At 42.0% G+C, this 19268-nt stretch overlaps 1 protein-coding gene across 1 annotated transcript in view; it reads right to left on the bottom strand.

The window, feature by feature from the left end:
- Positions 1-19268, bottom strand: part of LOC136864609 (ras-like GTP-binding protein rhoA) — a 122797-nt gene that overhangs the window by 85470 nt on the left and 18059 nt on the right. The window contains exon 2 of the mRNA XM_068226758.1: positions 14861-14948. Within this exon, the coding sequence (XP_068082859.1) occupies positions 14861-14948 (88 nt within the window). The remainder of the gene's footprint in view (positions 1-14860; positions 14949-19268) is intronic.

Here is a 19268-nt window from a genome sequence, read left to right as displayed (position 1 = left end):
CTAAAAATTACAACCCTTTTCTTAATCATCGTTATCCAGTGGATTAGATCACGGCCGACTGGATCCTTCGCTGCGTTCCGAGCTAGCCAGAGCGACGCGTCTAGTCGGCCGTGACTAGATTAGCAGTTTGCCTTTTTCGACCACTACGAACGCTAATGTGAGTCAATGCAGAGTTTCACTTAACGACCACTACAAGCGCTAATGTGTCAATGCAGAGTTTCACTTAACCGCCACTAAAGCGCTAATGTGCGTCAATGCAGAGTTTCCCTTAACCACCACTAAAAGCGCTAATGTGAGTCTATGCAGAGTTTCACTTAACCACCACTACAAGCGCTAATGTGAGTCAATGCACAGTTTCACTCAAGCGCTAATGCGAGTCAATGCAGAGTTTCACTTAACCACCACTACAAGCGCTAATGCGAGTCAATGCAGAGTTTCACTTAACCACCACTACAAGCGCTAATGTGAGTCTATGCATTCACTTAACCACCACTACAAGCGCTAATGTGAGTCTATGCAGAGTTTCACTTAACCACCACTAAAGCGCTAATGTGAGTCTATGCAGAGTTTCACTTAACCACCACTAAAGCGCTAATGTGAGTCTATGCAGAGTTTCACTTAACCACCACTACAAGCGCTAATGTGAGTCAATGCAGAGTTTCACTTAACCACCACTAAAGCGCTAATGTGAGTCTATGCAGAGTTTCACTTAACCACCACTAAAGCGCTAATGTGCGCCAATGCAGAGTTTCACTTAACCACCACTACAAGCGCTAATGTGAGTCTATGCAGAGTTTCACTTAACCACCACTACAAGCGCTAATGTGAGTCTATGCAGAGTTTCACTTAACCACCACTACAAGCGCTAATGTGAGTCTATGCAGAGTTTCACTTAACCACCACTAAAGCGCTAATGTGAGTCTATGCAGAGTTTCACTTAACCACCACTACAAGCGCTAATGTGAGTCTATGCAGAGTTTCACTTAACCACCACTACAAGCGCTAATGTGAGTCTATGCAGAGTTTCACTTAACCACCACTACAAGCGCTAATGTGAGTCAATGCAGAGTTTCATTCAAGCGCTAATGTGAGTCAATGCAGAATTTCACTTAAGCTGTTATAACTACATTCGCTATGGACGTTTTTTAAAAACGTTACTGAACCAAGGAAGATATTCCAGAAAGAATTATGTATGTTAATTTGGCTATGATCTGAATCAAAAAGAAAACTAGTAAATAAACAAGCGATTTTACGCTATGTTTCCAAAATTGCATTTGTGCCGGAAGCGATTTTCGATTTTTTTTTTTAAAGTTTGATAGAGCTATCCAAGACTCACAATTTGAAATCTTTTGAGGCCGTTTATGCCTTCAACTTTCGGCACAGTTGACGAAAATGCTTAATTTTACGTTTTTTGTTTGCTATGAAATGTTTTGAACCTCAAAAAGGGCGTCCTGTGTGCTTTTAAAACGGGACAGTACTTCAGACCATCAAATACGGGAGACCTGGTAAACCTAGACGAGACTGAGACAGGTCAATGAAAGTAAGAAATTGTATACATGAGAGAAAAACTATACGCAATCAAGTATACGGGACTGATGTCCGACGACTTGAAACAAGACGCAGCAAGAACAAAATACCGAGCTGTTTGTTTTTGTGAAGTACGTCAAAAAACTGGTATTGCGAATGAGGGGCCGGCGAGTTTGAAAGACAGAAGAGCTCTTGACCTTGGCGCAATCAATCACCAGTCAATCAAGTTAGTCCTCGCTAATAGCTCACAAATTGTTCCTTGTTATGGGGTAGGGGAGGACAGACCGCGGCTGTTACCGGAATGGCACACACACACACACTGTTCAGAAAACATCAGTCAATGCACCTAGTTTTCAATGATGGACTCAATAACGAACGTAGGGAGTGGATGATAAACACACTCATGTCACCAATAGGATGATCACAGAACAAGGCAGGAGGAGTATCAGCTCAACAGGCAATCAGATCCTCGGACACTGCGTAATGGCATTTTCAATTGACAACATTTAAATTGTCTGTGTGTTAATATCCACGTTCCGTCTTACTCCACCAGATGGCACTGACACAGAAACTCCAATCGGGACGGACTGTCGAGTTTTAACTAATGTTGTTGGGCAAACACCGGATGTGCCTCCCAAAATATTGTACATGCTGATATCAAACGGAGTGCCAAGTCGACTTTTTTTTTTCCCCCCACCCTTCAAAAATTCGACTAACAATGCTACGTTTGAACCCATGACCTAGGGATCTGGGGATCGACACTCAACCACTAATCAAACAGAGGGGAAAAATAAAATAAAATAATAATAAAAACGATCCAATAAGGAAGGCTATAACAACATAGAGAAAAGACGACCAAGATTTTACGGTCACTTCAAACGCTTGGACGGGAACGGGTTGACCAAACAGATTTTTCACCTCTTTGATTCAAAACGTTAAACCACGATGCCTTGTTTTAGAAACACTAAAGAAGCACTTCTAGTGTTACAGATAAAACCGGAAGACGCCTTTGACAGAGGTCTTTTCCGAAAAAAAATATTTTTTTTAAAGCTGCTTTACGTCGCACCGACACAGATAGGTCTTATGGCAACGATGGGACAGGAAAGGGCTAGGAGTGGGAAGGAAGCAGCTATGGCCTTACTTAAGGTACATGCCCAGCATTTTCCTGGCGTGAAAATGGTAAACCACAGAAAACCATCTTCAGAGCTGCCGACAGTGGGGTTCGATTCCACTATCTCCAGGACGCAAGCTCGCAGCTGCGCGCCCCTAACCTCAGGGCCAAATCGCCCGGTTTCCCGAAAAAAGACAATGACGAACGCGCTAAACCGAGGCGAACAACCGAAAAGAAGACACGGTGTCCCATAAACAGAGGAATGCAAGCAGGCCAACTCAGAAAGAATGAGGGAATTCTGGGCTCAAAAGAAAGCCAAGTTCACTGCCAAATTTAACAAGACTAAACGTGGTCATCTGTGGCCCTAGCGAATAAAATAATAATAATAATAATAATAATAATAATAATAATAATAATAATAATAATAATAATAATAATACATTGGCTGAATGGTGAGAGTTGAGGTCTTCAGTTCAGAAGGTCCCGGGTTCGATTCCCGGCCGGGTCAGGAATTTTAACCACGTCTGATTAATTATTCTGGCTCGAGAACTGGGTATTTTACCTTGATAATTGCCACCCCTGGAGGTCCGGGTTCGATTTCCGGCTCTACCACGAAATTTGACAAGTGGTACGAGGGCTGGAACGGGGGTCCACTCAGCCTCAGGAGGTCAACTGAGTAGAGGGGGTTCGTTTCCCACCTCAACCATCCATGAAGTGGTTTTGCGTGGTTTCCCACTTCTCCTCCAGGCAAATGCCAGGATGGTACCTAACTTAAGGCCACGGCCACTCCTTTCCCTCCTCCTTGTCTATCCCTTCCAATCTTCCCGTCCCTCCGCAAGGCCCTTGTTCAGCATAGCAGGTGAGCCCGCCTGGGCGAGGTACTGGTCCTCCTCTCCAGCTGTATCCCCGACCTCAAGTCTCACGCTCCAGGACACTGCCCTTGAGGCGGTAGAGGTGGGATCCCTCGGTGAGAACGAGGGAAAAAACCCTGGGGGGTAAAGTGACTAAGAGACAATGAATTTAAGAAAGAAAGAAAGAAAGAAAGAAAGAAAGAAAGAAATAATAATATGAATAAGACATACTGTAGTGTGTATATATACAGGGTGGTTCAAAAGAACGTGAACTGGGTATATACGCGTTAGAGGGTTGGTCATACTGATAAATAATTTGTCAACAATATCATTTGAAATCTCGCATCATTGTTATTCTATCATCACCGGCTGAAGTTAGCCAATCAGATCATTTCGCGGATGAATTCAAGTGGGGTTTGCGAGGCGGTGTTGCTAAATCTGCTAGTGACTTAATACCACGTCTCATGGCGACGATGGGACACGACAGAGCCTAGTACTGCCACAGGAGCGATTGTGGCCTTAATGAAAGTACGGCCCCCGCATTTACCAGGTGTGAAAATGGGAAACCGCAGGAACCATTCTTAGGGCTGCCGCCAGTGAGATCTAACCCATCATCTCCCGAAAGCAATTTCACACCTACCAGTGCCGAAATGAATAGTCAACTCGCTCATAGGTTTTAGTAAGGATGGAAAGGAGAGGGTTTATAAGTCTTTGGTAAGACCGCAGTTGGAGTACGGTTCCAGTGTATGGAACCCTCACCAGGACTACTTGATACGAGAACTGGAAATACTTCAAAGGAAACAGCACGATTTGTTGTTGATAATTTCCGACAAAGGTGTAGCGTTACGAAAATGTTGCAAACTTTGGGTTGGGAAGACTTGGGAGTAAGGAGACGAAATGCTCGACTATGTGGTATGTTCCGAGCTGTCAGTGGAGAGTTGGCGTGGAATGATATAAGTAGACGAGTAAGTTGGAGTGGCGTCTTTCAAAGTAGGAAAGATCACCATATGAAGATAAAGTTGGAATTCAAAAGGAAAAATTGGGGCAAATATTCATTTATAGGAAGGGGTGTTAGGGATTGGAAAAACTTACCAAGGGAGATGTTCAATAAATTTCCAATTACTTTGAAATTGTTTAAGAAAAGGCGAGAAAAACAACAGATAGGGAATCTGCCACCTGGGCGACTGCCCTAAATGCAGATCAGTATTGATTGATTGAAATAGCTCCTCAATTTTAATCACGTAGGCTTAGTGGACCTGGAACCAGCCCTCAGGTCCAGGTAAAAATCCCTGACGTGGCCGGGAATCGAACTCAGGGCGTCCGGGTAAGAAGCAGGTACGCTACCCCTACACCACGGGGCCGGCATATTTTATTTCATCTGTTATTCATTAATCATTGCCACAGAGGAATGCGACAGGCCTCGGCAGCGGGCACAATTCCTATCCTCGCCGCTAGATGGGGCTTCTGCCATTCCTGACCCGGTCAAATGACTGGAAACAGGCTGTGGATTTTTCATGATAGAACCTGATGATGTTCTTTTAAGAACGAAACATATAATTCTTTATTTAACACTGTGTATTTTTATCCCTTGTTTAATAATGTGTTTTTAACATGTATATTATAGCGTAATATTTATGTTTAAGTTGTGTGTTCTACAGACTGACAAGCTTTTAGGTTTACATTCTATCCTCTTTGGTTTACATTTAACTGAGTTGACACTGAAAAGTATAAGCAGGTGTAATTCAGTCCCCATATTTCAATGTTGCCAACTCAGCGGATTTTCCGCCAAATTTGGCGGATTTTTAAATGGAACAGCGGAAGAATTTTCCATTTAGCGGACGGCGGATTTTTGACGGATTTTCGAACTTCTTTTAGCAATTTTGAGCGGTAACAATATCGCAAAGCCGCCTCTGTGGTGTAGTGGTTAGCGTGATTAGCTGCCACCCCCGGAGGTCCGGGTTCGATTCCCGGCTCTGCCACGAAATTTGAAAAGTGGTACGAGGGCTGGAACGGGGTCCACTCAGCCTCGGGAGGTCAACTGAGTAGAGGTGGGTTCGATTCCCACCTCAGCCATCCTCGAAGTGGTTTTCCGTGGTTTCCCACTTCACCTCCAGGCGAATGCCGGGATGGTACCTAACTTAAGGCCACGGCCGCTTCCTTCCCTCATCCTTGCCTATCCCTTCCAATCTTCCCATCCCCCTACAAGGCCCCTGTTCACCATAGCAGGTGAGGCCGCCTGGGCGAGGTACTGATCATACTCCCCAGTTGTATCCCACGACCAAGAGTCTGAAGCTCCAGGACACTGCCCTTGAGGCGGTAGAGGTGGGATCCCTCGCTGAGTCCGAGGGAAAAACCGAACCTGGAGGGTAAACAGATGATGATGATGATGAACAATATCGCATTTCATGACCAGGAGAAAGAAATAATATAGAACCTACTACGGTATAATTGCCTACTTAATCCCGTTGTACTGAACTTATGCTGCATACTACCAATCGTTTCCTAGACCAGCTCTGGTCCACAGCCTCTGTCAGAATTTGTTGCAATCGTTACTTTATTCTTGATTAGCCGGGTAGTGTCGTATTAGATATCGCATTTCTTTTGAGATTAGGTTAATTTTGGTACGTCAATCTGTCGAAAGAAAAGGTTAAAAAGGAGTCAGATATGTCGTAAACAGTGGTTACATAATTAAACTTTAAAAGACTAGTTGGTTGAGCTTCCCAAAGATCGCAAACACGGACGTTGCATCTATTAGCTGCCCAATATGAATACGAAACTTTTTGACATTATTTATTTCCGCACTTATCAAAAACAATGTAAACGGTAATGAAAGTGAAAATAACTTTCGAAATAGATTTGAACATTTCCCTATCTGCTTTGCTGCTGTGAACAGCCAGCATATACTTTGAAAAAAGAATAGTACCATGCGGCTTCTTATGAAACCACAGGACCTCAACCCAGCACATCTGCTTCAGGGCATATGGTGCGGGGAGGAGAAGATGATGAACTTCTGTTCTGAAACTGGTGAGTGTTGATTTAATCTCTTTCATTAAAACAGCTGCTATAAGCTATTTTGCTTCAGTTTAAAAGTTAGCGGAATTTAGCGGATTTTCAACTAAAATTGCATACATTACATACATTATGTTATGCCTTTCAGCGTTCAGTCTGCAAGCCTCTGAGAATTTACTAACCGTCGCCACAATCCTCGATTTGCAACTAGTGTTGTGGCCTCATTTAGTTATATACCTCTTATCTTTAGTCCGCCTCTGTGGTGTAGTGGTTAGCGTGATTAGCTGCCACCCCAGGAGGCCCGGGTTCGATTCCCGGCTCTGCCACGAAATTTGAAAAGTGGTACGAGGGCTGGAACGGGGTCCACTCAGCCTCGGGAGGTTAACTGAGTAGAGGTGGGTTCGATTCCCACCTCAGCTATCCTGGAAGTGGTTTTCCGTGGTTTCCCACTTCTCCTCCAGGCGAATGCCGGGATGGTACCTAACTGAAGGCCACGGCCGCTTCCTTCCCTCTTCCTTGCCTATCCCTTCCAATCTTCCCATCCCATCAGCATAGCAGGTGAGGCCGCCTGGGCGAGGTACTGGTCATACTCCCCAGTTGTATCCCCCGACCAAGAGTCTGAAGCTCCAGGACACTGCCCTTGAGGCGGTAGAGGTGGGATCCCTCGCTAAGTCCGAGGGAAAAACCGAACCTGGAGGGTAAACAGATGATGACATGACCTCTTATCTTTAAATCGTTAGAAACCGAGTCTAACCATCGTCGTCTTTGAATTCGATGGGGAGCTATCAACTAAAATTTAGCGGATTGGCAACACTGCATATGTTTTCTTTTTAGCAAATTTATAAATTAATTCATTCGAAATAATTTCGGCAGAATAAAGAACCTAACACTTACAGATTTTTAAAACTAAGCACACTCGTCACTAATTCTGATTTTTTTTTTTTTTGCATGGTATAAATCTCATTTTGTGATCAATCACTACTGACCTGCATTTAGGGCAGTCGCCCAGGTGTCAGATTCGCTATCTGTTGTTTGTCTATCCTTTTCTGAATGATTTCAAAGAAATTGGAAATTTATTGAACATCTCCCTTGGTAAGTTATTCCTATCTCTAACTCCCCTTCCTATAAACGAATATTTACCCAATTTGTCCTCTTGAATTCAAACTTTATCTTCATATTGTGATCTTTCCTAATTTTATAAAGGCCACTCAAACTTATTCGTCTACTAATGTCATTCCACGCCATCTCTCCACTGACAGCTCGGAACATACCACTTAGTCGAGGAGCTTGTCTCCTTTCTCCCAAGTCTTTCCAGCCCAAACTTTGCAACATTTTTGTAACGCTACTCTTTTGTCGGAAATCACCCAGAACAAATCGAGCTGCATTTCTTTGGATTTTTTTTTCCAGTTCTTGAATTAGGGTCCCATACACTGGAACCATACTGTATTTGCGATCTTACCAGAAACTTATATGCCCTCTCCTTTAAATCCTTACTACATACAACCCCTAAACACCCTCATAACCACGTGCAGAGATCTGTACCCTTTATTTACAATCCTACTTTTGTGATTATCCCAATGAAGATCTTTCGTTATATTAACACCTTGGTGTTACAATCACGTTACAATAGAAAATTCTTTACGTCATGCTCCTTTTCAATACAAAAGTGTCCATCTGTGTTAGATGGGACAATGTATAACAGAATATCAGCACCTTGGAAGAGAGATTTTTCATTTTAAAATTTGACTTTTTTTTTTTTTTTACTTTAACCAGAGGAGTTTAGATGAGATGACTTTCCACCTTAACTTCAACCTATGTTTTTTAAGTGTCAATTATGATCAATGTTATTTTTTCTACACGACATTCTCAGTGTATATAATATGTAAAATGTTAAGCTTCTACTGAAGATGGCTTTTAGATAGGACGAAACATGTCTAGTTAAACATTGTCTCATCTGACACAGATGGACATTTTTGTATTGAAAACGAGGATACCATAAATATTTTTCTATTGTAAAGTGAATTTTTGTTTAGAAGTGTTACAACCGGAATGAATAAACGCCTCTTTTCCAGGACGCTGAGGTTGAAAGCTTTCGTTAGAACGTTGCCGGTACACGACAGCACTCAATATTCCGTATTGGATATGTTAACACGTGTCAATTATCGAGTTTGAGTCACGTGGGGATATTTTTAACACCACCGCTCAAAGCCGCAACATTAATTTATCACCACTTGTGAGTCAGTTTAATGAACACGCATTCTTCTGGTGATCATATTCCAACACCGCTCGTTATTGTGGGAATTACTAATTCAAATTTGTCACACTCTCAACGGTAGTATATAGTAAATAAAATGACAAGACAAACTCAATCCATCCGCTTTAAACACTCAGCTGTCTCGTTCTGTAACCCATGCCATCTGTTTTCACTTCTAGAGCTTCGTTGATGTGAACTCTTCGTCCACCGCGGTGCAAATTTCCAGGCTAAAATCTCGTGTATTATTGTATTCATAATTAAGGAGTCCGCTTCTGTGGTGTAGTGGTTTGTGTGATTAGCTGCCAACCCCGGAGGCCTGCGTTCGATTCGCGGCTCCACCACGAAATTTGAAAAGTGGTACGAGGGCAGGAACGGGGCCCACTCAGCCTCGGGAGGTTAAATGAGTAGAGTTGGGTTCGATTCCCCCCTCAGCCATCCTGGAAGTGGTTTTCCGTGGTTTCCCCACTTCTTCTCCGGGCAAATGCCGGGATGGTGAACTTAAGGCCACGGCCGCTTCCTTCCCTCTTCCTTGTGTATCCCTTCCAATCTTCCCATCCCCCACAAGGCCCCTGTTCAGCATAGCAGATGAGGCCGCCTGGGCGCGGCAATGGTCATCCCCCCAGTTGTATGCCCCGACCCAAAGTCTGAAGCTCCAGAACACTGACCTTGAGGCGGTAGAGGTGGGATCCCTCGCTGAGTCCGAGGGGAAAACCGACCCTGGAGGGTAAACAGATAGAGAAGAATAAGAAGATATTTGTAGACTAAATTTCATTATCTTAAGTTAATAAAGGAGCCAGGAGGCTTGCGTTGCTAGGGTTCTGCAAAGGAATTGTTTGTGACAACTGTTTGTTTGTTTGTTTATTTGTTTGTTTGTTTGTTTGTTTGTTTTAAAAATTATTTTTTGTTTACAATTTGGTTGAAGTCGCACCGACAAAACCTTTATCAAAAATGTAGTATCATATTTATAACTGTCTCGAGTAAATACGAGTTGATCAATCTGGGTCAAAACTTCCCGTCTCGCCTTGTTAGAGACTTCGTTACGGGCATTAGCAGCGGCGATTAGTGGGGAGAAGGGGAGGGGGCAGTCGCCCCTCCCCCTTCTTTATGGAGAAAATACTACATTTTTATTCGAAACTAGGAATTATAGGAATTATTAAAAAATAAAGCAATTTGTACAAGTCCTGTTGTCTTATCTCCTAATTCCCTCCTTTATTTTCTTTAATAATTAACAAAATTATTAGCGGAAATACGCACAAAATGTCGTTCATACCGGCTAACGTATTTGTATAGCAAGTGGTGGAGACTTCGCATGTACTGTGAGGAAGGGTAGCAGGGGTGTTATGTTTTTTTTTTTTTGCCAAGGTCATGGACACTGAGGTATGATTCATCCTACCTACCTTGTGATTCACCCGCTTGCCACGCGCATTCCTCAGCGTTGCAGTCTCTCTAGCGTCTGTTAGTTTCTTAGTGTGTAGTAAAATACTGAATGATTATGACTGTATAATCACACCGTACTTCTACTTAACTGTAATAAATGCGTAACATTGTTCCATAAGTGAAAGTTTCGTTGTGTAGTATTGAATCAAAATCTCAAAAAACTATTATTACCGCACTTAAATTGGTAAACTGCCAACATTTACGTCTTTGTCGAAATTCGCTCAGAGAGTATAAAAAACCATTTTGTAGCTTGTTTCTTCAGTTTTGATGCATATAACCCTCTAACCCCACCCCCGTCCGCTAAACCCGGGTACTGTTTTTGTCTGTATATTTTATCCCCACACTTTTAAAAACCAATCGCCTCTGCTGGTTGCAGGACTGATAGCGTCTGTAGGTAGGTAAGGGTACTGCCCGAAGGCAGATCCGAACCTCCGCAGAGGTGTTCCTGAGCCGGAGTTTACATGTGGTCGGGTGGCCAATTCCTTTCCGCTCCTCCATTCCCTTACCCCCCACCAACAGCGCGTGGCAACCCATCCAACTCCTGACCACGCCCAATGTTGCTTAACTTCGGAGATCTCACGGAATCCGGTGTTTCAACACGGCTACGGGCGTTGGCATAGCGTCTGTATCATCGCGTAATTAATGTTGGAAATTTGGCCCAGTTATGTTCTAATCGAAGTTATTATTATTATTATTATTATTATTATTATTATTTCTTCGTTATGCCCGTTTACAGGGCGCGTTGGAACTTGTTAGCTTGATGAAGGTTTTCCTTTCTTCTTCTCCTCCCAAAATCTCTTCATGAACTCGTTATGCTGTTTCTTGCGTTCTTCCGTCCATTGTTTCCCTGTGGTTCTTTTAGCCTTTTCCGTGAACGTGTGCTTTGCAACCAGATTCCCAAAAGCCTTGCGATCCCTGATGATATCTTCTGTGATGTTCATTTCTTTTAAGTCCTGCTTTATTTCCTCAAACCAGTTTATTTTGATCTTCTTTGAATTAATTATACCAACCAGTCTTTTTGCATATCTAGTGTCGTCCATTCTACGGATGTGACCATAGAATTTCAATCGACTCCTGCGTACGGTATCGGTGAACTTGTCGATTGCTTTGAACAACTCTACAGTTTTCCTATTGATCCATATACCATTTACATGAACGGGGCCATATATTTTCCTCAGAATGTTTCGTTGTTTTTCAATTTTATCAATTTTCGAGTGGCCTCCTAGAGATGTGGAGTCTGAGGCATACAAGGCTTCCGGAAGAACAACAGTCTTGTAATGCCGAAGTTTTGCATTTCGTGACATCACTCTTTTATGGTCGTGGTTCCATGTTATTCGGTATGCTTTCAGGAGTTTGGTGGCTCTTTCAAAATTAGCTTTCCTGTCCAATCCGGATGGTACAATGATTTCTCCTAGATATTTGAAGGAAGAGACCTGTGTGATTATTCAATAATTTGTCTGTAGTGGGGATCTTTGGATATTCTGGTGTCCATTAGCCATGATATGAGTCTTCTCATGCGATATTTGGAGGCCTGTCTTTGATGCTATGTCATGCAACTTCTGGGTCCTGGCATTACATCCACTTACTTGTACCAGGCTCCTCACTTTCATCTATCCTATCCTTGGGTCAACTCTAGCTCTTTTCTGACCCTGACTGTATTAGAGCATTCGATGCCTAAGAAGTCTTTTATTTTCACGCCCTTCGTGCCCTTGTCTTTCTTCGGCCGATAACTTCATTTCTCTAAGTGGCGGATCCATTCCATTTTTCTCTCTGAATAGTGTTATATAGAGGATGGTTGCCTTGTACTTCCTCTTAAAACAATAAGCACCACCACCACCACCAACACCACATTCCTTGCCTGTCGTAAGAGGCGACTAAAAGGGGCCAAACTGGTTCTTAACTTGAGAGCGTGGGTTGGCGTCCAAGGGGCCCTTAGCTGAGTCCTGACATTACTTCAAGTTGCTTATGCCAGGCTCCTCACTTCAATCTATTCTATCCGACCTCCCTTGGTCAACTCTTGTTCTTTTCCGACACCGATGGAATAAGGGCACTCGAGGACTAGGGAGTCTTTCATTTTCACGCTCTTCGCGGCCCTTCTTTGGCCGATATCTTCATTTTTCAAAGTGTCGGACCCCTTCCAGTTCTTCCCTCTAAAAACAAACCCCATGGCGCAACACCCCCTAAAGGCCATGGCCTACCAAGCGACCGTTGCTGAGCCCGAATCCTCTCGACCACTACTCATGGCTCCCTAGACCAGGGCCGCCATCTTTCCGTCAGATAGCTCCTCAACAGTAATCACGTATGTTGAGTGGACCTCGAACCAGCCCACAGATGGAGGTAAAAATCCCTGACCTGGCCTGGCATCGAACCCGCGGCCTCCGGGTAAGAGGCAGGCACGCTACCCCTACACCGCGGGCCGGCTATTTCTTCTCTCTGATTAATGTTAATAGAGGATGGTTGCACAGTTGTACTTCATCTTAAAAAAATAATTACAATCAATCAATGAATACTGATCTGCATTTAGGGCAGTCGCCCAGGTGGCTGATTCCCTATCTGTTGTTTTCCTAGCCTTTTCCTAAATGATTTCAAAGAAACTGGAAATTTATTGAACATCTCCCTTGGTAAATTATTCCAATCCCTAACTCCCCTTCCCATAAATGAATATTTACCCCAGTTTGTCCTCTTGAATTCCGTTTATCTTCATATTGTGAAATTTCCTACTTTTATAAACGCCACTCAAACTTATTCGTCTACTAATGTCATTCCACGCCATCTCTCCGCTGACAGCTCGGAACATACCACTTAGTTGAGCAGCTCGTCTTCTTTCTCCTAATTCTTCCCAGCCCAAACTTTCCAACATTTTTGTAACGCTACGCTTTTGTCGCAAATCACCCAGAACAAATCGGGCTGCTTTTCTTTGGAATTTTTCCAGTTCTTGAATCAAGTAATCCTGGTGAGGGTCCCATACACTGGAACCATACTCTAGTTGGGGTCTTACCAGAGACTTATATGCACTCTCCTTTACATCCTTACTACAACCCCTAAACACCCTCATAACCATGTGCAGAGATCTGTACCCTTTATTTACAATCATATTTATGTGATTACCCCAATGAATATCTTTCCTTATATTAACACCTAGATACAATGATCCCCAAAAGGAACTTTCACCCCATCAACGCAGTAATTAAAACTCAGAGGGCTCTTCCTATGTGTGAAACTCACAACCTGACTTTTAACCCCGTTTATCAACATACCATTGCCTGCTGTCCATCTCACAACATTATCGAGGTCACGTTCCAGTTGCTCACAATCTTGTAACTTATTTATTACTCTGTACAGAATAACATCATCCGCAAAAAGCCTTACCTCTGATTCCACTTCATTACTCATATCATTTATATATATAAGAAAATATAAAGGTCCAATAATACTGCCTTGAGGAGTTGCCCTCTTAATTATTACAGGGTCAGATAAAGCTTCGCCTACTCTAATTCTCTGAGACCTATTTTCTAGAAATATAGCAACCCATTCAGTCACTCTTTTGTCTAGTCCAATTGCACTCATTTTTGCCAGTAGTCTCCCATGATCCACCCTATCAAATGCTTTAGACAGGTCAACCGCGATACAGTCCATTTGACCTCCTGAATCGAAGATATCTGCTATATCTTGCTGGAATCCTACAAGTTGAGCTTCAGTGGAATAACCTTTCCTAAAACCGAACTGCCTTCTATCGAACCAGTTATTAATTTCGCAAACATGTCTAATATAATCAGAAAGAATGCCTTCCCAAAGCTTACATACCATGCGCGTCTAACTTACTGGCCTGTAATTTTCAGCGTTATGTCTATCACCCTTTCCTTTATACACAGGGGCTACAATAGCAACTCTCAATTCAACTGGTATAGCTCCTTCGATCAAATAATAATCAAATAAGTACTTCAGATATGGTACTAAATCCCAACACATTGTCTTTAGTATATCCCCAGAAATCTTATCAATTCCAGCCGCTTTTCTAGTTTTCAACTTTTGTATCTTTTGTATCACAGAGCTCGATAGCTGCAGTCGCTTAAGTGCGGCCAGTTTCCAGTATTCGGGAGATAGTGGGTTCGAACCCCACTGTCGGCAGCCCCGAAAATGATTTTCCGTGGTTTCCCATTTTCACACCAGGCAAATGCTGGGGCTGTACCTTACTTAAGGCCACGGCCGCTTCCTTCCCACTCCTAGCCCTTTCCTGTCCCATCATCGCCATAAAAACTATCTGTGTCGGTGCGACGTAAAGCAACTAGCAAAACAAAAACAATAATCACCACTACTATAACCACTACTAGCACGGTAAAAGAGACGAGGCGCGGTCTTTAGTGGATTGATTCCTTTTATCCACCCCTCCCCACCAATTTTCTCCTTTAAAACACAAATTAATTTCAATCCGATTATAGGAGAAATTATCACTGCAAAAAGAGTACACATTTCAATATCACAAGTATAATTAATAGATTTCACTTCACTGAGCTATCTTCAAAAGCGATTAATCATTCTTTCACTGGAATCTTAAAGATAATAGCTTAATCCTATGAGGAGGAGAAACATGCAATATATCATATCTAGGAAAGAAAACCATAATTACTTTTGAATACTACATTCCTCGCGAGATTTATGTAAACAACTCACCTGACGTGTCCCACACCACGAAATGTATCCTGTAATCACCGACATTGTATGTGGATGCGTATTTCTCGAAGCCAGTCGGAGTGTACACCTGAAAAGGAAAGAGAAACACAAGATTAATAACCTCATTTAATATTCAAGTTAGCATTCTGAACTTAAAACACTGACGACCACATGATTAATGGCAAGAATTCTCTATTTAATTCTCCTGTCATTTGTCCTGGCCTCATGCAAAAATACAGTATACACGAACAATACATTCACTTCTCGTCTTTTTAATTCCGTGGGTCTCAAATACTTTAACTCGTAGCCCCCACGTGAGGTAAGGAAATACTGTCAACACTCCCCTGTAACACGTCTAAAGATTTGATCAACATTCAAGTCATAGTTTCAAATTTTACTCACTATACTTCGTGTATTTTGTTTATAGTTCTTGGCGGTTTTCTTTGGCCAGGATTCAGGTAAAACAGATAATAATAATAATAATAATAATAATAATAATAATAATAATAATAATAATAATAATAATAACCACATCTGTGGTGTAGTGGTTCGATTCCCGGCCCTGCCATGAAATTTGAAACGTGGTACAAGGACTGGAACGAGGTCCACTTAACCTCGGGAGGTCAACTGAGTAGACGGGGCTCGATTCCCACTTCAACCATCCTCGAAGTGGTTTTCCGTGGTTTCCCCACTTCTCCTCCAGGCAAATGCTGGGATGATACCTAAGTTCAGGCCACGGCCGCTTACTTGCCTCTTCCCTGCCTATCCCTTTTAATTTTTCCATCTTCCCACAAGGCCCCTGTTCAGCACAGCAGGTGAGGCCGCCTGGACAAGGTACTGGTCCTCCTCCACAGTTTTATCTCCATGACCCAAAGTCTCACGCTCCAGGACACTGCCCTTGAGGCAGTAGAGGTATGTTCCCTCGCTGAGTCCGAGGGGAAAACCAACCCTGCAGGGTAAATAGATTAAGAAGGAAATAATAATAATAATAATAATAATAATAATAATAATAATAATAATAATAATAATAATAATAATAATAATAATAATAATAATCTAAGAATATTTCGATTAATGCAAAATTGAGGGATTACCAGACAGCGATCCGCCCTGAGGCCTTAAACGCAGCAGAAAATCTTAACCCAGTAACAACAGAAGTACTTAAGATATTATAAATTATGGAACGAAAGATTCGCAGGAAGATATTGTGACCGCGAACAACAGAGCTCGATCGATTTGGAAGACGAGCGAACCAAGAACTGTATACCAAGATAGAGAAAATCTCGGACGTCATACGGAGAAGAAGAGCATGTTTCTCGGACACATCCTGAGAATGGACCAGGGGAGGTTAACACTGCAAATAATACAGTTTCTTGTTAACAAGAGAACCAAAGTACCCTGGATCCCAGAGGTACAAAGGGATCTAGAAGGAATGGGATACAGGAACCAGAGATATACAACAGAGTGATTTTAAAATAAAAAATTCAGACGTGCACAGGTTTTCGGGACGGATCTAGTCCCAGAACAACATCATCATGACCAGAAGAGCGAACTAGTTTGCAAAATATGAGAATGAAATAATAATAATAATAATAATAATAATAATAATAATAATAATAATGGCGTATGGCCTCCGGAGAGGCTTGGTGCAGGTCTTTTTCTAGTAGACGGCCTATTAGGCGACAGATAATACACGAGTTAAAAAAGAACAAAGCTCCAAATATTGTATAATTGCCGAAATGTGGAAATTAAGTGGCAGAAATCTCGCTCAGAAAATCCATAAAATTCATACAGATATCTGGACTAGTGAAACAATTCCTGAAGACTGGAAGTGTGCGATAATTCACCCATTACATAAGAAAGGCGATAAAACTGACATAAATAAGTACAGAGGTATTTCCCTACTAACATTCACCTACAAAATTCTTTCAAAACTCCTACTCAAGAGACTTGAAATAGAACCAGATCATTTTATTGGAGAATATCAAGCAGGGTTCAGGAAAGGCAGGTCTTGCGCAGAACAGATTCTTAACCTCAAGACCATCCTACAAATTCGTAAAAGGAGGCAAACGGTGATTACTTTTGTGGACTTCAAAAAGGCATATGATTCTATAGACAGAACACATTTCGGTGTACTGGAAGAATTCAAAGTAGATAGAAAAAACAAGAGAATTAATCATGCAAACACTAACAGGTATCACTTTCAAGGTTAAATTCTTACGGGAATTGTCTGAACCATTTGATGTTAAAACAGGAGACCAACATGGAGATGGGTTGTCCCCTTTATTGTTTAATAATCTTGTTTTGGAAAAAGTGATTAAGACTGGGAAAAAAGAAGTCAAAGGAATAACCCTAGGCAGATTACATGAAAACATAATTAATTTACGGTGTTTGGCCTTCGCTGATGGCTTAGCACTGTTGTCCAGTAACAGACAGGAAGCGATTGCATCCATTGAAAAACTCCAGGAAATTGCATTCAGAACAGGACTCCAGATCTCATACCAGAAAACCTACTACATGGAATGATCTCTTCTGTACCTACATGGACAATGAATGAAAACCGAATATGGAAAAATATCCCAAGTGTCTAAATTCAAATACCTTGGAGAGGTCATCCAACCTTCAGGACTCAATCGTGAAGCAAACATAGAAAGGGTCTCTACGCTGCAAAGAGAATACAGACTCACTTGGAGCAGATAATAAAAAAGTCTGTATCCCGAAATGGAAAATTAAAACGTTGTAACACTATAATCAAGCCTGAAGCACTATATGCATCTAAAACACTGGTCGCTGGGGCCAGATCATTAATGAAAGATGTAGAAAAGCAAGAAAGAAAAAATAATGAGGAACATTTTTGGACCAGTCTGTACAGAAGGAATTTGGATGATGATAAAATCTCATGAGCTGTACCAACACTCAGAGAAAATCTCACACACATTTAGGAAAATACGTTTGAGACTTTATGGACATATTCTCAGAATGAGTAATCAGAGAGTCACCAAAATAATTCTATAAATGAAAGTAAAAAAAACAATTGGCTACCCGAAGTTGGAGACGATCTTCAGGAAATAGGCACCACAGATGACAATGTGTTAGATAGATAATAAGTTCAGAAAATTAGTCGACAATCACCGCTTTTAAACATCATCCAAGCTCTACCACCAACAAAACCTGGTCAGAAGATCGCAAGAAAAGCCGTAGCGAGAAGATGAAGAGATTTTGGAAGAAAAAAGGCAAGGACATCAGTTAAATAAGTTCAGCCGCGCTTCTTAGTTGGGCATAACGAAGAAAGAAAGAAGATTTTTCATTATTTTGTGTGTTGCCATTATAAGACAAACTCTCCGGTGAGAGTGGGCAGCGTCTGCCGTATGCGGGGGAACTGTGAGTTAGTGTGGTAGAGGTGTGTGTTGTGTGTAATACGCGAGTCGCACGAGTGGTGGGGACTGAAAAAAAAAACCAACACAGAGTCAAGGGAATTAATCGTTTACGATTAAAATCCATCCACCAGCCGGGGTTCGAGCCCGGAGTCCTGAGGGCCGAAGGCTTAGACGCTGACCACTCAACCATGGAACCAGGCAAGCAACACAGTATGAAGCCTACGATAAAATGTAGTTTTAACACTTGACTTGTACAGATTGGACAGAATGAAACTAGCTAGAGCAGACGAATTATTATTATTATTATTATTATTATTATTATTATTATTATTATTATTATTATTATTATTATAAATACATACATACATACATACATTATCATTAAAGACTGTTATGCCTTTCAGCGTTCAGTCTGCAAGCCCCTGAGAATTTACTAAACGTCGCCACAATCCTCGATTTGCAACTAGTGTTGTGGCCTCATTTAGTTCTATACCTCTTATCTTTAAATCGTTAGAAACAGAGTCTAACCATCGTCGTCTTGGTCTCCCTCTACTTCTCTTACCCTCCATAACAGAGTCCATTATTCTCCTACGTAACCTATCCTCCTCCATTCGCCAAACATGACCCCACCACCGAAGCCAGTTTATGCGTACAGCTTCATCCATCGAGTTCATTCCTAAATTAGCCTTTATCTCCTCATTCCGAGTACCCTCCTGCCATTGTTCCCACCTGTTTGTACCAGCAATCATTCTCGCTACTTTCATGTCTGTTACTTCTAACTTATGAATAAGATATCCTGAGTCCACCCAGCTTTCGCTCCCGTAAAGCAAAGTTGGTCTGAAAACAGACCGATGTAAAGATAGTATCGTCTGGGAGCTGACTTCCTTCTTACAGAATACTGCTGATCGCAACTGCGAGCTCACTGCATTAGCTTTACTACACCTTGATTCAATCTCACTTACTATATTACCATCCTGGGAGAACACACAACCTAAATACTTGAAATTATCGACCTGTTCTAGTTTTGTATC

The sequence above is a fragment of the Anabrus simplex genome, chromosome 1, assembly GCF_040414725.1.
Source record: "Anabrus simplex isolate iqAnaSimp1 chromosome 1, ASM4041472v1, whole genome shotgun sequence".
Lineage (NCBI taxonomy): Eukaryota > Metazoa > Arthropoda > Insecta > Orthoptera > Tettigoniidae > Anabrus > Anabrus simplex.
Note: the sequence above shows the minus strand (reverse complement) of the source record. Positions and strands in the feature narration are given on the sequence as shown.